This window comes from Argopecten irradians, chromosome 7 (genome assembly GCF_041381155.1).
Source record: "Argopecten irradians isolate NY chromosome 7, Ai_NY, whole genome shotgun sequence".
NCBI classification, from domain to species: Eukaryota; Metazoa; Mollusca; class Bivalvia; order Pectinida; family Pectinidae; genus Argopecten; species Argopecten irradians.
The window spans coordinates 10,289,203-10,311,922 of NC_091140.1; the positions used below are offsets into that span (position 1 = coordinate 10,289,203).

The following is a 22,720-nucleotide window of genomic DNA, read 5'->3' on the forward strand; positions in this document are numbered from 1 at the left end:
AATGGACAGTCTATTTTGAACAAAGGAAAAAAAACGCTGCTGTAAGGAAAAACAAACATGTTTATTTGACTATCCAAAATTTTACATTTATGTTCACTCTTCCATTGAAATTATTACTTCCCCTTCCTAGCTGTTACTGTTCTGAAAATTAAAAAAAAAACATAATTAGAGTCTTGCATTATTATTTGTTACATATTTTTAAAACTTGTAATTGACGAGGAATAGGAATTCTAGAATCTTGACTGAGTTGGGATAATATGCAGTCCTTATAACATATAATCTGATGATTATGGTTAAACATAATATACTTAAGAGCAAAACCTGTCTAATCTGACACCTGCTTTCCCTACATCCTATTTGTAACTGTTCCGTATTCAACAATAGCAACAATAGTATACAACAATATCTGACTTTCCTACACCCTGAATAATCTGACCAAACAAGTTGCTCCCACGTGGTGTCGGATTAGACAGGTTTCACAGTATACCAGTGCAATGCTATCATAGCAATCAGATATGTTTTATCATATCTATAACATGCGTATGGTCATTTTTTTAGGAAAAACAGTTATGTTTAAATTGTAGGTAAAACTCACCTTGCTTGTATGTATTTAATGTAAAATTAGACAATGCACCTGTCCTTGTGCGAATAGATAGGTCACTTCAAACAGGCAAACAATTTCTCCAGTTAGAACGTTATATATCATCTGAATCACAGCTGCCTACATCCCTAAATGATTGCCGGGCAAGGTAATATCACTCCGACATGTTAAAAAAAAAGTGTTGTACCTCCAAAGGTGTAAAACTAAATGATTGCGCATGCATCTCAACACTGTTAGTCCATTATTTGTCACAGGTGAGTGAACACCTGTGCAATTCCTGAAATGGGATTTTCCATTTCTGAAACAGGGTACGCAAGGTAGTGAGTAGTGGTATGATGGGTTTTAAGTAGGATAAATTCCTCAAACTGTCCATTATTAGAGAGAATGGATTGTACCTCGCCCTGCGGGCTCGGTACTATCCATTCTCTCTAATAATGGACAGGTTTTCGGAAATTATCCATTACATATATCCAGAGACATACTTTTCTTGTATGTACATATTGACGTACATATGTATATATATTTCTGATATATATCCCTGCACTATATTATAGACAGATAACGTATATATATGATAATTTCAGTATATAAAGTTCAGTAATTTCTATATGTTTGCAGAGAACCATTTGATTTTTTTTCTAATTAAAATGCATAATAACTTTAATGTTTGATTTGATAATCGTAGGTATGCATGTAAGCAAGTTATAACGTTGGAATTAATTATTACTGTGTTTCTTTGACTCGAAACAGTACTTTTGAAAAAACAATAGGTCTTAATCCTGGTACAATAGTCAGGCCTATTGCGCACTGAAATATGTTATGAAAGTGTTTACCCAAGAGTTACCTCCCTTGCCCCACTCTCCTGTCATTCAATACCTGCCAGGTGAAATATCTTACTGCGTGGTCAGTGAACGTCGAAGGGGAAGTAGATTTCGGAGAGGCAATTCCATGGCTCCTCTCCACATCTGTGGCAGTTAATGATCTTGATATGGAGACAGTAAGTTCAGAAACATGTTTTGCACCCGGAACATGTGGCCCAGTGTCCGGAAAAGAGCCTTTGTCCCTTCTCACTCTTGTGGACATGGCCTTGGCATTGGACAATCAGAAACCCTCGGAGAAAGACCACACGTACGCCGTCGCCAAAAAGATAACCAGACCTAAACCGTTTCTTACTATGAACGATGAAATGTTAATTCAGAAAATTCAGAAAGAGAAAGAACATAATTATTCGTCCAAAAGTAAGCCACTACGTACAGTACAGAAACCGAAAACACAAAAGTTGGAACAGCCAACGAGAAGTTCATCTGAGGAGAATTTGTCAAACGTTACATTTCCAATCTTCTCTGTATCTTCCTCAGATGGACCACGTCGGACGGCCGTGGACGACACCAGCCTTAATGGGATACACAAGTGTTATGCTTTTGTGAAAAGTAGGACACCATTCCATGACAATAATGACCATACTTATCCTGTAATAACGGACACTAAAAAGCATCGTCGCACAGGTCATATGTCAGATGCCGTGGAAATTCAGCGGGTCAAGGAAGAACCTATGACCATGGATGACTCTTACCTTGGAAGCCATTCGTGGCCTAAGGAAAACATGTTTCCTCCATTCCGCAGCCGAGATGAAAATCTTTCGCACACCCTTCCTCTGAATTATAAGTATGACCACACCTATGCACAAGGGAAGAATAGCGATGATGAAAAGATGAGTGTCTGTGATGATTCCGAAGGTTCAAACCAAGTTGTATTAAAAACTGATCACAACTATAACAAAGGTTTATGTGATACAACAACGAACATACCCAGACCGATCAATCACATTCGTGCCCCGAAATTAATGCTGAAAAACAATCGCATTGATCATAATTATAGTGGCTTTACAGGAACATTTAGTGCTCCACAAACCCAGGGATCAGTTGAGAGTTTGGATATAGACTTTTCTCAGTCGGACACTGACTCATGTGAAGAGACAGAGGAGGAAGAGCGCCGGCTTGCAATTACCTCTACTATTTCAGCCTGGCTTCAGCTGAGAAAGGATCACCCTTACTCATCTATTTGATTATGTATTGTTTTTTTGTAAGTTGACAACATGAAGTACTGGTATTACCTTCAGTATCCGTAGCAATGTAACACTAAAGTAGTAAAAGCTGGCCTCTACATATATGGCACACTCGCTACAATACTGAATTCAACCCACTAAGCATGCAGGGTGCTTACAAAAATTGAAGCAAATACACTTTTCAAAGAAATCAGTAAGGAAAACACCACAGTTTTCATATTTTCAGTCGATGCATTAAATTTGAAGTAAAGGAATTAAAAATGAAAGCCTAAAAAAGGGAAGGGGTGCTTATAGGTTCGAATGCAGTATATGCATACTGAACATATAATAGTCTAAAAGTATATTTCTCTCATATATCTCATAACTACTAAATGGATGTATAAAATATTGGTTTAATTACCCCATGTAGCCTGAGTCTGTATTACATGTTGACCTCCTGTGCATTTAGCCTATTTGACTCATTTGATCAATGTTTTGTTGTTGATTATAATTAAAAATATGTACTTCTGTTTGATTGGCAGGTGTGTGGTGTTTTGGAGAGTGACAAGGTAGAAGTTTGCGGTAGTACAACTGGACATGGATGTAAAATATTGCGAAACTTGGAGTCTGCTGGTGGATGGAAAAGTCAAGGACGTTGTCAAGGTCATCAGTGTGAGGATTGTAAACATGGAATTTTAGGGTCAAGGTCACATGTGTATGTAGTAATTTTTAGAGTCAAGAAGAAGTGCACTTGTGTATGTAGTTGTATGATTTTTTGTCATTTATGTGATTGATTGTGGTATTTGTAACCTAGCTGTATTAAGCAGATGTATACCTATTCACCTTAATCTTTCATTTCTTGGGGTCAATATTGCATATCGTTAGAGTTGAACTTGTATAACTGCATAATTTCTCATAGCTGTGTTCACCACAAGGTGAACACAAATGTTCAATGACATTTTGGTCTCTGTGTAAGTTATCAATATAAGTAAATATAAATGGCTTCTCAAAGTCCAGCAAAGTTACAAAGATCAGCAGAGTCACTTCCCTTGAAAAAGGACTCTAACTAAATATAAGATTGAAAAAGATTTGTTTTTCCAAAATTTTCTTCATGTGCAGGTTTGAAATAAAACATCATACCAAAGTTGAGAAAAAATTGCTTTTTTCTAAAATTGTCATACCTTGTTGGGTTTGAAATAAAACAATCAACAATAAAATTAAAATATGCTTTGTATTAGCCTTCTTCAAATAGTATAAGAATAAACTGTTTAGAAAACTTGCATCAAAAATGTCTTTCAATGTTTTCAAATATAAATCTTATTAACTATAAACCGATGGTGATGATATATTGGTGTGAAAAAAAAATATATAAACTTGCTTTACATGTATCTCTCTGTATTTCAGATTGAATTTTTTAGCAGTTATGGAATGAAAATTGGAATTATATTCAATCATATTGCAAGTATATGAGATGCTAGCATTAAGTAACATGCATGTTATTGTTAGAAATACTGGCCGTAAAACATGACAGTTATACATGTAGATATATCTATGAACATGTACATTGTGTAATACAATAATTCATAGCAAAATCAATACATTTTGCATATTGCTACTTTAGTCGTTTCTAAATTTTGATTTTAGCATGTTTTCCCTATACTGCAGATAAAATTGATGTAGATAATATAGATTCAATTGATGTAATCTTCATCAATTTACTTGCTGAAATATTTTTATGATCTTGTACTGGTATCAGTAATCTATATAGGGAACTCATGAAGCCTCTAGTAAGTATCTACATAACTTGTCCTAAAAATATAAACTATGGGACGTTATGTATGGCCAATAAATTTTGCTCACAGTCATCAATTATTACATTTACCTAAACAGATATGGACAAGTTAATTAATGTAGTTGTTTTAACTGAAAACGATACAGATATCGACAAGTTAATTAATGTAGCTGTTTTATCTGGAAAAAAACAACAGTATAATGCTGAATATGGATGGTTGAAAATGTTATAAACATTGTGTGTATATTCTTTAGTGAGAGCATCATTGATGATTGTACTCCAGGTTGTTCTTATTGAGTCGGCGATATTAAATCTAAATGTTAAGTTTAAAACATTGAGTGTGTATCTGTGAAATACTGTATTTAACCCAATAAGCGCCCTTTCCTCTTTTTGAGGCCTCAATTTCACTTGCTTTGACATAAACTATGAAAAATGTTTAAGTTTCTATATTAGATTTCTTTGTAAATTGATTAATTGCTTACTAACTCTGTGCAATAATTTTGTGAAAGATTAGCCCAAATCTGGTCCTGTTAAACGCCCCTTTTTTTACAGTTTTTAACTGCCCTGTGTGCTTGTTGGGTTGAACATAGTAGATTTTAGATGTTCTAGACATGGATTGAGTAAGGATTGTTTTGGTTCGTTAATTTTACATTTGTGCAAGTCAGAGAAGTTGGATATAACATGTACTTTTAAGCATTGATTGGAAAAAATGTGATACTATTAAATTGAACTGGATTGTATTCACAAGTACAATGTAGTAATGTACCATGCCTGGGCCCAGTTTCATGACCATCCCTTAATTACCTAAAGGAACCTCCCTTAACTTATTTAAAGCTGAGTGTTTCCTATATGGAGAATTTTCTGTGAAGGAATTTACTAAAGTTTGGAATGTTTTTGAAATTGTGACTGCATGATAAGTTATCTCCCCTTAATAAAAGTTGTGAAGGATCTTTTAGAATCTTTATTGAAACCTTCTTGGTTGAAAGCATTCTAGTAATTGATCGAATCAAATGTATCAAATAATGAGAAAAAAAATGAGTTAATGAGTACCAGGTTAGGGGGGAAACTGATCCACAATACAAAATGTATGTTAAGGGAAATGTCAGGGGAGACTAATGGGCATATCACAGGTTGAATTGTCCATGTGTAAGAGTTACATTATTTACAAGATTAAGGAATCCTTTCATTTGAATATTTTTCTCTGAGCAGAAAAAAAACTTTGTGCTTATTGACATTTATTTTCAATAAATATCAGAATGATGAAATGTATGTTTTGTTTTTTTAGGATAAACATGATGAAGACAAAATATTTACTATGTCTTTAACCAGAACTAGAGGTAATAGAACTCTTAAAAGGCTGACTGCCTTTCCGAAATGGCTTCTAATTTTTAGATTGGGAATAATTAAAAACAAGATCTTCTGAACAATTTGATTAAAATAAATGAAACGTTAATATTCATAACGCAGGTCGTCTTATGTTTCCCGCCCTCGTCCTGAAAACCGCACGGTATTTGATTATGAGTATCATTGCGTCAGACGACAAAACAGCGAAATGACTATCCACTGTTTTCATATACTAAGCAGAAAATCTTGCATATGTTTGGTGTTGTAACCTCATCTTAGGCCATCGATATATATTTTCTGATGTTGTAAGGTTTTTGGCGAGGTAATCACCTCGCCATTGTGATCGTGGTTGCAAAATTCTCTTTCAGTCAATTTCCTCAATATGATTGGCTAAGAGTTTGCTCTTTGATGCAGATACTACTGAAATAAACCGAATAAATAAAACACATTAAAATAACACTATATGACATAATGTTGTTAATATTTTTAGAAAATCTATGATTGTTAAGTTTATCGTTAATTATTCACTAAATCTTCATCTTCGGGCACATATTTATTCAAAATAAATTAAATGTTATTTCGCTTAACACAGTGTTTTTCCCTCCTTGACGAAATCTTCTCTGTTCACTCTGTTAAGACATTTTGGTTTTTTTACCTTGATACTCTTATACATGCACAGTTGGTACTTATTTTATCTCCTTTCTATTTTCAATCCACCTTGAGACTTATCTTTTCGTTGACAATATGACAAATTACTTTATAGATAATATTGAAATGTATCTAATCTTTTTATTATGCGGATGATACTGCAGCGCGCACTGATTGGAACTTTGCATTTCATGGAAATTTAAACACGTTGTAATATTCACAAAACCGTAAAATTGGTCGATAACATCACCGCGTTATGGGATATATAATTATTTTGGCATGAAAAGTCTAACATATCTTGGTATATTTTTAACAAGTGGAATTTGCTATCTTTCATCATCTGCCTGTTTATTTTCTGTTTTATTATATACGAGTGTAATTTCATCAAGTTAGGAATAGGTTATAAAACAATTCACATGGTCTATGGCGCGAGCTATACTTAACCAATTGATATTGAAATAAATGTAGATTGTGGAGACATATCAAATTAAATTATCATGGAAAGAATCTAGACGTTTTATTAAAACAGGTTTTTGGTCTGGACTAGAAGTGGACTTGTTAAAAGTAGACCAATTGACTATTATTCAGAAATGGTATGTTGTATTATCTCAACTTTTTAGACCTAGAAAAATATGCCTCTTGTCTGTCGTGCTGCAAAAAACATTAAATGTTAAACTGTAACTGTGTCCAGAAACTGTGAGAATAGTATTCAGAATGGATATTTTATAAGCCTCGGTTGATATAAAATCATTTGGCATATAACATCATTAGGAAATATTAGAATGGGCTCGGTAATGTGTTTCAAAATCCTCTTTCAGTGTTGACTTTAGGGTTAACTTTCAGTACTTTGATTATGAAATCTTTATGTTTTGCTCTGGAAGGTTAGTTTCAATTTTCTCCAATACTTCACAGGGATATAGGGAAAGGTTATCTCTATCTTACCTCAGTCCACTGACGATCACAGACCGAAGTTCATGTATGTAAATTCTATTATTCATTAACATGGGTCGATTATTCTTTAAAACAACAATGCAATAACAAATGTGTTTTGATGTAATGATGAACTAAGATGAGGTTACAAAACGAAATAAATGCAAAATTCTCTGTGTAATCTATTTTAACAATGAACATTCATTTCGTTTTTTTTTTTTTTTTCGTCTGTCGTAGTAATAGTCAACTAACACGCGGTAATTAGGACGACGGCGGGAAACATAAGGCGACCCGCGTTATGAAAATTAATATTTTATCTATTTTAATTTACTTGTTCAGAAGGTAATTTTGAGTGTGTATTAGAGGTAAGCTAATAGTTTTTGCGACTTTACAAAATTACCCATCTCGTTTTACATTTCCATTTTAAAAGTTAAAACCCGTTTCAGAAAGGTAGTGGGCCTTTAAGAGACAGAGCAGGACAAACGTTACAAAACTAAGATTATTTAGCCGAGGAGTTGTGGACTTATGAAACTATTTCTGTAGCCCTTAAGTCACCTAAATATCCACTGGCAAAATATACCCTGTAAGTTTATCCCTGTTTTTATACCGGACAACAACCAGTTATAAGAACTAGATGAGCCCCCAACCGGTAAGTACAGCTAGGGAATTGGTGTCTAAGAAGAGGATAAGAAGAGTAACAGAGTAACTGTTACTTTTAATAGTTGTAATCAGCTAGGAGTTGGTGTCTAAGAAGAGGTAACAGTAACAGGTAACTGTTTTAATAGTTGTAATCAGCTAGGAGTTGGTGTCTAAGAAGAGGTAACAGTAACAGGTAACTGTTTAAATAGTTGTAATCAGCTAGGAATTGGTGTCTAAGAAGAGGTAACAGTAACAGGTAACTGTTTTAATAGTTTGTAATCAGCTAGGAGTTGGTTCTAAGAAGAGGTAACAGTAAAGGTAACTGTTTTAATAGTGTCTAAGTGTCTAAGAAGGTAACAGTAACAGGTAACTGTTTTAATAGTTGTAATCAGCTAGGAGTTGGTGTCTAAGAAGAGGTAACAGTAACAGGTAACTGTTTTAATAGTTGTAATCAGCTAGGAATTGGTGTCTAAGAAGAGGTAACAGTAACAGGTAACTGTTTTAATAGTTGTAATCAGCTAGGAAGTTGGTGTCTAAGAAGAGGTAACAGTAACAGGTAACTGTTTTAATAGTTGTAATCAGCTAGGAGTTGGTGTCTAAGAAGAGGTAACAGTAACAGGTAACTGTTTTAATAGTTGTAATCAGCTAGGAGTTGGTGTCTAAGAAGAGGTAACAGTAACAGGTAACTGTTTTAATAGTTGTAATCAGCTAGGAGTTGGTGTCTAAGAAGAGGTAACAGTAACAGGTAACTGTTTTAATAGTTGTAATCAGCTAGGATTGGTGTCTAAGAAGAGGTAACAGTAACAGGTAACTGTTTTAATAGTTGTAATCAGCTAGGTTGGTGTCTAAGAAGAGGTAACAGTAACAGGTAACTGTTTTAATAGTTGTAATCAGCTAGGAGTTGGTGTCTAAGAAGAGGTAACAGTAACAGGTAACTGTTTTAATAGTTGTAATCAGCTAGGAATTGGTGTCTAAGAAGAGGTAACAGTAACAGGTAACTGTTTTAATAGTTGTAATCAGCTAGGAGTTGGTGTCTAAGAAGAGGTAACAGTAACAGGTAAACTGTTTTTAATAGTTGTAATCAGCTAGGAGTTGGTGTCTAAGAAGAGGTAACAGTAACAGGTAACTGTTTAAATAGTTGTAATCAGCTAGGAATTGGTGTCTAAGAAGAGGTAACAGTAACAGGTAACTGTTTTAATAGTTGTAATCAGCTAGGAGTTGGTGTCTAAGAAGAGGTAACAGTAACAGGTAACTGTTTTAATAGTTGTAATCAGCTAGGAGTTGGTGTCTAAGAAGAGGTAACAGTAACAGGTAACTGTTTTTAATAGTTGTAATCAGCTAGGAGTTGGTGTCTAAGAAGAGGTAACAGTAACAGGTAACTGTTTTAATAGTTGTAATCAGCTAGGAGTTGGTGTCTAAGAAGAGGTAACAGTAACAGGTAACTGTTTTAATAGTTGTAATCAGCTAGGAGTTGGTGTCTAAGAAGAGGTAACAGTAACAGGTAACTGTTTTAATAGTTGTAATCAGCTAGGAGTTGGTGTCTAAGAAGAGGTAACAGTAACAGGTAACTGTTTTAATAGTTGTAATCAGCTAGGAATTGGTGTCTAAGAAGAGGTAACAGTAACAGGTAACTGTTTTAATAGTTGTAATCAGCTAGGAGTTGGTGTCTAAGAAGAGGTAACAGTAACAGTAATAACTGTTTTAATAGTTGTAATCAGCTAGGAGTTGGTGTCTAAGAAGAGGTAACAGTAACAGGTAACTGTTTTAATAGTTGTAATCAGCTAGGAGTTGGTGTCTAAGAAGAGGTAACAGTAACAGGTAACTGTTTTAATAGTTGTAATCAGCTAGGAGTTGGTGTCTAAGAAGAGGTAACAGTAACAGGTAACTGTTTTAATAGTTGTAATCAGCTAGGAGTTGGTGTCTAAGAAGAGGTAACAGTAACAGGTAACTGTTTTAATAGTTGTAATCAGCTAGGATTGGTGTCTAAGAAGAGGTAACAGTAACAGGTAACTGTTTTAATAGTTGTAATCAGCTAGGAGTTGGTGTCTAAGAAGAGGTAACAGTAACAGGTAACTGTTTTAATAGTTGTAATCAGCTAGGAGTTGGTGTCTAAGAAGAGGTAACAGTAACAGGTAACTGTTTAAATAGTTGTAATCAGCTAGGAGTTGGTGTCTAAGAAGAGGTAACAGTAACAGGTAACTGTTTTAATAGTTGTAATCAGCTAGGAGTTGGTGTCTAAGAAAGAGGTAACAGTAACAGGTAACTGTTTAAATAGTTGTAATCAGCTAGGAATTGGTGTCTAAGAAGAGGTAACAGTAACAGGTAACTGTTTTAATAGTTGTAATCAGCTAGGAGTTGGTGTCTAAGAAGAGGTAACAGTAACAGGTAACTGTTTTAATAGTTGTAATCAGCTAGGAGTTGGTGTCTAAGAAGAGGTAACAGTAACAGGTAACTGTTTTAATAGTTGTAATCAGCTAGGAATTGGTGTCTAAGAAGAGGTAACAGTAACAGGAAACTGTTTTAATAGTTGTAATCAGCTAGGAATTGGTGTCTAAGAAGAGGTAACAGTAACAGGTAACTGTTTTAATAGTTGTAATCAGCTAGGAATTGGTATCTAAGAAGAGGTAACAGTAACAGGTAACTGTTTTAATAGTTGTAATCAGCTAGGAATTGGTATCTAAGAAGAGGTAACAGTAACAGGTAACTGTTTTAATAGTTGTAATCAGCTAGGAATTGGTATCTAAGAAGAGGTAACAGTAACAGGTAACTGTTTTAATAGTTGTAATCAGCTAGGAGTTGGTATCTAAGAAGAGGTAACAGTAACAGGAAACTGTTTTAATAGTTGTAATCAGCTAGGAGTTGGTGTCTAAGAAGAGGTAACAGTAACAGGTAACTGTTTTAATAGTTGTAATCAGCTAGGAGTTGGTGTCTAAGAAGAGGTAACAGTAACAGGTAACTGTTTTAATAGTTGTAATCAGCTAGGAGTTGGTGTCTAAGAAGAGGTAACAGTAACAGGAAACTGTTTTAATAGTTGTAATCAGCTAGGAGTTGGTGTCTAAGAAGAGGTAACAGTAACAGGTAACTGTTTTAATAGTTGTAATCAGCTAGGAATTGGTGTCTAAGAAGAGGTAACAGTAACAGGTAACTGTTTTAATAGTTGTAATCAGCTAGGAGTTGGTGTCTAAGAAGAGGTAACAGTAACAGGAAACTGTTTTAGATATATAAAAAAATGATGTGAGCCTATTGAAAATATTTTATTTAAAACAAGTAACTTGACTTTTTTTTCGTCTCAATGAAATGAAAATAATAATTATAAATACATATACACTGTAGAATCTACAGAAGGCTTAAAATCGACTTTTACTAAGAAAAAAGTGACGTTGTCGTTTTCGAGATACCAAAACGACGTGTGTAAGAAACAATTTCTTGTTAGATTAGTACTACTTAATGTCTTTACGGTGATTGTGACGTCACAAAACTCACGTCAAAATATGACGTCGTTTTGGCGTCTCAAAACCTTATTGTTAAGAAACTTACCTTTGTACTCTCGACGCTATAGTATGGCAGGAATAATGTCTGAAAAATGTTGCATGACCGCGAAAGGATCAGTCTTGCGTTCAATGACGTCACTAATCAAAAGTTGTCTAGATTTCGACTGGTAAAATCAAAGAACAAGAAAGAAAATAGGACACTACACTTGCATTTTACAATTTATTACAACAAACTGTTCCCAAAATCAAATTCAATCATTGTAAAAATAAGAACTTATTATTAGGAATTGAAATTAAACATAATGAGACTTTAACAAATTTGCTTGGATCTAAACGTAAACCTACATTCTCATGAATTCATCTTTTTCCAGATTATTCCCTACACTGAAGGGGAAACTTTTTATTACTTTACGCGCGGAAATTTTTCGAACATTTCGGTCATTTCAATGGTCTGTTCTAAATAGATCGGATTTGCACCTCAAAGTTTGACCTCTGCTCACACAGGGTTCTGAGAATAAGTTACAGTTTATATTGTTTGTTTGTTTGTTTGATTAATTAACGTCCTATTAACAGCCATGGTCATGTAAGGACGGCCTCCAATGTATGCTGTGTGTTGCGTGTATGTTGTGCGAAGTGCGTGTTTTGGGAGACTGCGGTATATTCATGTAGTGTCTTCTTGTAACAGTTTATATAATTATGAACCATATAGCATACTCTTCATAGTGACTATATACGTATAATATATGTTTGTAAAGTACAGTAAAATATAAAGATAATAACCTTGCTTCTGAGACTTATCCTGCATCTTAATTACATGTATCTAATCCTTTGCTAGTAAGGCATAGTGACAGATCTTGTTAAAGAATTTATTTGGGCATTGAAATTGTACATTATTGTTACCAGCAATATAATTAGATAGTTTTTGATCAGAAGATAATATAGCCGACTACATCTTTTTGTTGTAACTTTATAAAGATCTATATAATTAGAGCACCTTCCTAGTTTCCGCGCAAAAACATTTTGGACAATATTGATTTTTGATGAACAAAATATACATTTGTATCTGGATCAGATAAGTTCAACTCATTTGGCAATCTCGTATTCGTCAAAATGCCAAACCTTAGCCGCGTATGGATATTGTAAGCTATAGGCCTATAGGCCGCAATTCTATCTCCGGATCCGGTTCAGTAGCTACAATACTGGTTGTCACTTCCTTTGAATAAAATCACCACGAGGAGACGGTTGTGTCTGGAGTGTTCAGGGGGAAAAAACTCCGAATTCTGGACTAATCGGGGTGTTTCTTTATGTCACAGATTTATATGTCAGGTGAAAGTCGGATAACATATGATTTATCACATTTTTGACGGATTCTTTTAATTCTTTAGTCCTAAATTTTTAATAACAAGGAGTGTGTTTACTAAGAGAATGGGGCTATTCAAAAGAAATAAAGGGGAGGCCGTAGTGACCAAACCCGAGGAAGGTGCAGGAAAAGTTGAATTAAAACGACAGATTTCACTTTTACACGGTGTAGCTATCATCGTTGGAATCATCATCGGATCCGGAATATTTGTTTCACCTGTCGGAATTCTCAAACGCGTGGATTCTGTTGGATTGTCATTTGTTATGTGGGTGGCTTGCGGGATCTACAACACATTATGTGCAATATGTTATGCAGAATTAGGGACGACATTTCCTCAATCAGGAGGTGAATATATCTACATTAAAAGAGCTTTTGGAGAGACTGCAGGCTTTGTCTGTATGTGGATTAATTTCCTGTTGATTTGTCCGGTTGGAATTGCTGCCTCAGCCCTGATATTTTCACTCTACATTCTGAAACCGTTTTTCCCCAACTGTGATGGAGTGCCAATGACAGGCCTTGCTCTTCTGGCAGCAGTGATCATCAGTAAGTAAAGTGATGTTTTCAGATCATTTTTTTTTATTTTAAAACTTATCGGTAACAGAATGGCAGGACTTCATTAAGTTCAACACATAACTTCTAAATGTGTACATGTTGTTCCATCAAGAATACAACTGATTGTAATATCAAATATGTGTGTGTGATACTCTTGAGAAACTGATATCAGGTAATGAAGTATTTGCAGCATCTTGGCAATTGTATTGAGTATTTTCCATATACATGTATGATCTAAATGTTTGGAGTTAAATTGATCCAGACCCTTATGGGTTATTGATAATTAAAAGATTTTCTCAGCAGAATTCTAATACTAGATTATCTCCCCCTAGTTTGACACTTGAAATGTGGCAGAGACAGAAAACATTATTTTTTGTATTATATACACTGGTGGCCAGTGAGTTTAGTATTTGAAAATCATAAGGTTGATATATTTCTGCAACACTATTTTTTCTGATCATGACATGATCATTGCTTTGTAGTACTTGCCAGAATTGTTGAATCTGCTCAATTTAAAAAGTATATAGGTATCAGAATCATGTGATATTATATATATTAAAAAGATTGCTAAAATACACTAAAAATGGACAAAATACAGGACCACGTGGTGTGTTCTTTTCCCTAATATAGTAATTATGCAGCATTTAAAGATGACCTATTTATTAATGATATTGTTTGTAGTTTTTTGAGCCATGCAAAGGTTTTGGATGATTTTTGTAATTATTCTTGTTTTATATTTAGCTTGCAGGTGTTTATAAACAATAATAAAATCTTCTCAAATATCATTTCATATTGATTATTCATTGAATTGAAAATTAAAGACATTGCATGCACAAACAGCATATCGTGCTGTCAAATGTATATTAATTTCAAGAATTGTCTCTTAATTCTAGTGCAATTGTACATTAAGTATTATACAGTTCTGGGAAAGGTCAAAACGATTAAATTGTAGTGGTTGGTGCCAGTATAGTAAAGAAATAGGATACTGCCACTGTAATACTGTAGATATTGAATACTGGTATATACCATTTATTGGTATATAGGCCTAATAGAAATATACTATGTGTTCAGACTTAGGTCCATTGACTTTAAGCATATATAGGCTGGCAAGCTCCAGAAGTTTTCAATAACAACTAAATGTATACACGTGTATCAAGGCCTATAGGGTTAATCAGGGTGTTTACTACACAAGTATACACATAATGTAAATATAGAGCTAAGTAATTTTTAATGAATGATTGGAAATAATCAAATATTATAATAGTATTAATATGCTTGTAATGTAGGTTTAGTATGTATATACATATTAAATGAAATTTGATACCATGTCCTTTTTTTGACTGCATGAGGCTTTGAATGATATGTTATTTATTTATAATTGACTTATTTTGTAATTAATTAAATGACATAATATAATAGGAATAAATATAGACAAGGAAGTGTTAAATATAGAATACAAGAAACTCCAAACCAATTGATTGGAGCATTAACTATTTCAGAAGACTTCTTTGAATTTTGAATCAGTCTTGATATAAATTAAATTGCCTGGTATGAAAAGAAACAAGTTCTAATGAAAGTTAATTAGCTAGTATTGTCCACTGAACATGTGGTCATAATGTGTGAAATGTTCAAATTTTGGTTTCAAATCAAAAAGAGGGGAAAATGGACCTTTCGACCATTCCATTTTAAAGGATATTATAATTATAAACAGAAACACATGTATTATTTTATTTGGCCTTATTCTATATTCATCTTTTTAAATGTAAATTTACATTCAAATAAATGAATAAAGAATATAATGCTTATTGGTTTGTTCCCTTTATTTACAGTATTATATTATATACAAAGTATATGTTTTACCTGCAGAAATCTTAAAATAAACACAAACATTTTATGTGAAGTTCTCTCGGAATGTGAAGATGCTATGATAGATATTAGTTGTTTATCAAAAGTGAATTATAACCAAAAGGTGACCAATCTCTAATAAAGCTAATGCATTGATTGATAAATTTATTAAGATCATATCATTTATGGCAAAAAAAAATCTTGAACCAAAATTAACATTTCCCATAAAAGTTTTTACAAAATTCTTTTTGTCACATGAAGTATCCACTGTTGTTTCATAGATGTATGTAAAAAAACATATATTGTATGTAGATTTGGTTGTAAGGGTTACATTAAACGTAGGGCTGTTGTACTTGGTTAAATATGCCTATCATATATATATGTCCATGCATGACCATTTGTGCAGGGTTATCCTGCAGGTACTGAGGCAGGGTCTATAATATTATATGAATGTGATTAGAGCAGAACATGTGATGTATCCATTGATCAAGCTGTTACACATACTGTGAGCTCCAGACAGTGGTGCAATTTTATCTAGCTGGGGTAATCCTGGCCATAAGCAGTGTTGGGCACACCTAAAATTCCCTCCACCCTATATATGGTTGAGTATATAATGTAGTGAGTGGCAATCATTGCATCTACTCTCAGGATTATTGCATCATTTTAGTGAACGTGATCCTATTTTTAGATTCAACTCTTAATTGATAAGGCTTTTGTTTTATAAGTTAAAACATATCTGTATTTTAAGATTCTCCGATTTTATACACTCCGATGTTTGCCCCCAAGATTGAAGAAGAATGTTTGATAATCGATTGTTGTCAATTTAATTTTCCTCAATTATATATGAACAGATAGTCATGTATGAATTACTCTAATTTGTGGTTTAAATTTGATAATCATATATACTGAACAGATGTTTTATAATCAGTATTCACTAAACTGGTTTTTTTCCCAGTGTCATTGATCTATTATTTCAAATTATGACAATGATCTTACCATATAATTGAGGCTCATTTTCAAGGTTAAAACAAGGGTTAGATGTTAAGTTTTAAAGTTGTTCTATGAACTGTATAGCTGTGTAGTTTCTGGATTAGCTGGTACTGGTTAGTGTTAAAGATTTGGCCAAGTTCAAAGTGATCGTCCTGTTTATAATCCGATCACCAAACTCTCCCATCCACTGTTTAGCCAGAAAGGCCGAGCGGGTAGATTATAGCTCAAGTCTTCATTTACAATCCTGATTGTGTCAGAAGCTATGTGGGGTAGCTTTAAATTTGAATTGAAACAAGAATGTAGGTGACAATATTGTATTGACACTACTGATTACATTTGTAAGGTCACTACTGACACAGGAAGTGGAGTATTATAACACAGGATGTAGTGTACATGATATAAAGATTTATCAATATATCTATCTTAATACTTGATACATAGTTATTGGTTTAGTCTGACCTAAATAACCCAAGTAATAAATGATGTCGATCTCTTTAATTTGACAAATGGCTGATACGTTGGTGCAATGTCCACGATATCAATGTCAGGTATTTATTGAAGTGGATGAGAGTTACATTTGTCATCAGTATCTTGATTCTTGTTTGAACCACTTGATTGAAACTTTAAAGGGATACATACATTTTTTTGTTCACACATTCAAGTGGCAACAATAGAAAACGAAGATGGTTGCACAATCTAGAAGACATTGTTTAAATCTATTGTCAAGTTCATAAGACAAGGTTATAGGGTCAAGGTCAGGAACAGGTCTAGTTGGAGATAGATTATAAGTACATAAATATATGTGATGAAGTTAGGGTAGAAATGGGCTAAAAATATCACTTATGATGGTCAGTGTATAGATGAAGTTAAGTAAAATCATGATAATAGGTTTGGGTCAGCTAGCACAATGACACTTAGAGATATGTGTTAAGGTCATTGTCATGTCTGGCCACTAGAATATATATGGTCTGTCTGTAACTGTAATTAGAAGGGATTCCTCTGAGCTCAGTCAGTAGTCATTACAGGCACAGTGTGAGGAGATGTACAGCCTGGTACAGTCTGGTGTGTGATTGGATCTCAGTATCACATGTAGGTCCCTGGGGAGTCCAGACTGACCACTCATTGTGTGGTTTTTGACATTTGCAGAGATTATAATTGGGGCCATATTTACTGACCACATATTTTATATCTGTAGGTAACTTAACCCCTGGGAGTAGAGAGATTATAAATTAGGACCATACTGAAAATGGAGAGATTAGTGGTCAGATTTACTGACCACACAGTTTAGTATAGGAAACTTAACCCTAACTCCCCTATTGTCACATTCCTCATGGCATGGGAGCTATGTGATGGACCTTTTGTCTGATGGTAGGATGTTCAGTGATCTATTGGTTGGCTTTCCTCACAGACTTTATACACTGACATATGTTACAAAGGTGGTGCTGTCAACCTTTTGTCAACTGGCATTGTTGCTGAAACAATAAGAAAACTACATAAAAAAAGAGATGGACACAAAATAGGAACTGTTTACAGATGACTGAATTCTGATTGACTTGGTAGATGTTTAGCTGATAAGGCATGTTTGTAAAGTATTCTATTGGCAGATCTTGGTATACATGTTACTTCCCTAGCTATAATTTTAACATTGTCTAGAGAGTTCTTAGTTTGCCACTTTGGTTCCTTTGCTTATAAAGTTTTTAACCTTGGTCTAGATCTATTACAAATATACCTGGTTTGATAAAACTATATATTTCTTTGATAAGAACTGGGCTAATTGCCACATATCCATCATTGTTTTCTGGCCACATTGTTGTGACCGTCACAGCATTAATTTATGGAAGATTAAAAAGATTAATGTACAAAACATAAGATTACCTATAATATACTGTACATACAGCCCACCTGCAGTACCATAACAAAACCGATTGACCAAGATTCTCTTATTTGGAAAGAGTTCAAGAATTTGGTATATATATATATATATGTGTATATACATATAAAAATATATCCCTGTAAATCCACAGTAGCTAGCTGTAGACAAATATATGGTGTTGTTTGTAAACAAACCTTGATTTATTACACAGAAATACTGGAGTGTGTATTGTAAATCACATAAGACTACAAATTCTATTTTGTTATTACATCTATCTACTATATTTTGTCAAATGTAATGAGTGAAATTTTGACCATTGAAGGCAATTTAGCAGATGTGTTATTTTGACAGTCTATAGCTATGACCTGGTAGATGTTGTAGAGGTTACAGAAATTAAAGAGGAGTGGGGGGAGTGATGCATGTTTACATGACTACATGTAGAGTAATGCTGTAAGATGTGAGAAATAAATAGCTTAGGGATTACTTAAAAGATTAGATGGTAGATGTTGTAGAGGTTACAAAAATATTAACGAGGGGTGGGGGGGGGATGATGCATGTTTACATGACTACATGTAGAGTAATGCTGTAAGCTGGTGTGTGAAATAAATAGTGTATTGATTACATAAGAGAGTAGAACTGATATAAAACACAGCATACATATAGTTGTTATTCATGTAAATGTTTATTCTTCAGTACAGCTGCTTTACAGAATTCCCAAAGGCTATAGTATAAATCATACTTGTAATTTTTCACAAGAGGGCTGGGCTTCAGTGCATTTATACAAATAACAAAATTACAAGTTCTGCATGTACATTATCACATGCATGTATGCAGAACAATACAGTTGTAGCAGCTAGGTTTTCTAGGTTTTAATTGGACATAAAGATATCATGGTCGCCTTCTTGGTTCATGCTAGAGGGAATTATCCTTTAGCTCAGTCACGAGAGCAGTGGACCAGTAAGTCTTGGGTCACAGGTTCGAGCCCGGCTGGCAACACACAATACTCTTGCTCTGTTACACACCAAGTCTATAGTTGTAGGGGTGACTGTCACTTACAATTTTATCTACTGTAATCAATCACTGTAATTAGGGCCCCTCTCCTATAAGCTCCTGATCCATTTTTTGGAGGAGTTTAAGTTGTATAAACACCCCATCCCATGGTTTTAACAATGTTTTACAACATGTGATGCCTCTAACATTAGCATTTTATCCCCTATTATATGAACTTGCAAGTGCATGTGAATAACAACATGATGATGTGTCTCAAATGTTAAAAAGTATATTCATGTTTATAGATTTATGTGTCATGACTACAGTTACAATTTTAAAGCACCTTGGGCGGGAATTACGGCAAATACAGTATAGCAATGGTGATACAATTGCTGTCATGGAAAACACTATTACAATAGATTACTTATTGCAGACTACAATTGCAATGATATTGTGATATTATTGCATTCTGAATACAGAATTCTATTTAATTCCAGTCAAAGAATTTGCCGCCATCGCACACATCTAGTAAAGTATTCACTGAGAGTTACTTCCCTTTACCTGCTAGCAACAGTAGTCATGGTTGTTATTGAACAGCACGGAAAAAGGGACACTTATCCTAAGCTGTGAGTCTGTTTCAGATTAAACTTCTAGGGGTACTTTATTTTAAACAAGTTGCAGAAAAATATTTGACAATTGAAACTGTTGATAACTTAATTGGCATACAATCAACAATTGTCATCAACTTGCATTTGTTGATTTGTCATCAATTGATCAAGTTGAGAGGCATGCATAGTTTCATACATGTATTGTTACACCCCTAATGTCACCATAGTTACTGTATAAATGTAGTATAATTAGGTCAGACTAAATGTTTTGAAATGAAACTACATACATATTTACATTTGGTCTAGATTTAGTTTGTTTTGAAATAGCAAGTCATTTAAGGAATGATGCTGTAATACCTGGTGTACAATTTATCCAAAGGTCTCAAACAATTATATAATACATGCTGTGGAAGCCCCTTACTTACGAAAAAAATATTCATAATGTTTTAGCTCGTTTAATTTTTTTTATATTGGAATTTTGCATCCTCAGGACTCTACAGAGGACTCTAGCTATTCTCTTCAAATAACTTGAATGTACAGAAATGTACTGTTAATTAGAATTATGAATTTTCTTCTATTTAGTTGTGTATTTGAAGTTGGAAATATAAATGATCCAAAGATCTGGTGATATAATACAGTCTTCATGTGTAATGTACAGGTCATTTGCATACTTCTTACCTTTTATCATATTCTTAAATATATCGTGCATAATAAACACATACGATTTATACATGTCGTTGTTAATTTTAATGTCTCAGACTTGGTGTTTTCATATTTATGTAAATGTTATGAAGAACATGTATAACAGATTCAGGACACAGTTGTGGCCGAGTGGTTAAGATATCCGGACATATTACCACAAGCCCTCCACCTGTAGGTGGTGAGTTCAAATCCCATGTAGGGCAGTTGCTACTATACTGGCCGCCTGCAGATCTGTGGTTTTTCTCTGGGTACTCTGGTTTTCCTTCACTATCAGACCTGGCATATCTTTACAATACATGATCCTAGCTGTTACTAGTAATAGGTGATGTAAAACTAAAACAAACAAAAAAAGACCAGGTTAAACTTTGTTTTCTGAAGCTAGCAATAAAATGATATTGCTAAAATTGGAGAAACTTTCATACTTTTATTTTTATATTCCGTTGATATTACAACTGGAGTTCAGTCTCATAGGCAGGTTAGAAAAAATTGTGTCTGTATGATATGCCACGTGCAAGCGATATAGCAGTAATTGCATGTTGCCCACATTCCTTCAGGAAGGATGGCATGCTGAATTCCGCAAGTCTTACAATTTTTGATCTGGCCAATTGCCTGCGACCAGGTAACTAGTAATCTGGTTATAGTGTTTGGAGGGTTCCAGGTTTGAGTCCCGGCCTGGCCATGCATTTTCTGCTCTTACCAAATAAGCACTAATTGTTGATAGGATCCACAAGTAAAATGTTTTCTGAACATAATATTTTATTTCTTTACATTTTCAGGAACTTGAACTTATATCTTATAATCATTGACAATTCCAAATTATTGTCCCCTAGCTTGTCTTTGTAGCTCTATCTGTGTAAAAGACATTATAATCAGCAGAGCATTTGTTTTGTAGGCATAAAAATCCTTTACGAACTTTCTCTTATATCTAGCGAACCTTAGAACCTGGCGTAATTCCTCAGGATTAGTTGGTGTTGGCCAATCTTAATCTTTTTCGGGTCAGCCTCATTTCCATCTGGTGTAACCATACATGTCCCTACATGGACGCCAATGTAATAATTCGATTGTAGGGTTCTCGTTCAATTTATTCATATAAATACCCTCTTCAGTGTTAAGAGGGTTTACACCAGACCGTTGTCCGACAAGTTGATATCACTCATTTACATTACACAAAATTTATTTCTCTCTGAGATGTCAAAATTTCAATGATAATTGGTATATCGTGTTCGCTGCAATAAGCACCCTCCCCTTATATCCACTCCTCCCCTATTCTGGAGAAGAGTTGAAGTTGTATAAACACCCCTTTTCCATAGATTTAACAATGTTTTACAACATATGATGCCTCTGACATCAGCATTGTATCACATATTACATGTGAATTACGACATAATAATGCATCTCAGAGGATAAAAAGCATGCATATTTACTCTAACAGATTAATGTTACATGAGTACAGAAAGATTTAAAATATCTCATGACTCTTTCATCCACAACTTAAAGATGCTCCACCACCGACAGAGCATAAATGGTACCCATCATTTGAACAATAATTGGTGTTTTTAATTATGGGTATATATATATATATATATGTCTAATTAACTCAAAAAATAATTGATTTTGTTTTCGATGCTTATGCAATCAGTACTGCATTCCATATAGGACATAGTGCAATGGATTTTTTTTCGGGATGCAATTAATTATTTTTAATGTTTTTATCTTGAAGTAAAATAAGAAGGTCAGTCTTTTCAATATTGGTGGTAATGGTGTTTAGTCACTTTTGTAACTGAAGAAAAATACTAAATCGTCTGGTCCTGTTTTTGATAGAGAAAATTTATCAAGTTTTGGTTCCTTCATTAATTTGGTTCATTCACCCTCTTTGTTACATTTATTCAAGTGCCCTGGGCGCTAATTATGGCGAATACTGTACAGGGTTTTTGAGGACAATGAATACACCATACATGGATATAAGTTCTGAAGAGGTCTTGAAATCCACAATGGACAAAAAGGATCCTTTCTAGTGAATATGTCTGCTGTTTAGTTTGTAGTAGTTTATATAAAAAGCTTTTAAAATCATATGGTATTAAGTGTTATTTAGAGGTGGAAAATGCTTAACAATTCCATATTTTGCAATGTTTATTTATCAAAATGCTCTAAATTTAGAAACATGGAAAAACATGTACTGATAAATATTACAACTATGTATAGCATGTCATGAGATGCCTGAGAACTGGCTGGTACACATGATGTCACCAAGGATGCTAATATGGTTCCCATGATCATGTGTTTATAAACATGTGTCAAAATGATACGCTGT

The 22,720-nt window shown here is 34.0% G+C and overlaps 2 protein-coding genes across 2 annotated transcripts in view; both read left to right on the top strand.

The window, feature by feature from the left end:
- Nucleotides 1-1,454: 1,454 nt before the first annotated feature.
- On the top strand, nt 1,455-5,702 carry LOC138327520 (uncharacterized). The gene is made up of 2 exons (XM_069273681.1): nt 1,455-2,683; nt 3,188-5,702. Exon 1 carries the CDS (start codon nt 1,590-1,592, stop codon nt 2,664-2,666), a length of 1,077 nt encoding a protein of 358 aa, XP_069129782.1. The 5' UTR covers nt 1,455-1,589; the 3' UTR covers nt 2,667-2,683; nt 3,188-5,702.
- Nucleotides 5,703-12,694: 6,992 nt separating this feature from the next.
- LOC138327521 (large neutral amino acids transporter small subunit 2-like) overlaps nt 12,695-22,720 on the top strand; it is a 31,315-nt gene continuing 21,289 nt past the window's right edge. Inside the window, exon 1 of the mRNA XM_069273682.1 lies at nt 12,695-13,392. Coding sequence (XP_069129783.1) covers nt 12,915-13,392 — 478 coding nt within the window. The 5' untranslated portion in view covers nt 12,695-12,914. The remainder of the gene's footprint in view (nt 13,393-22,720) is intronic.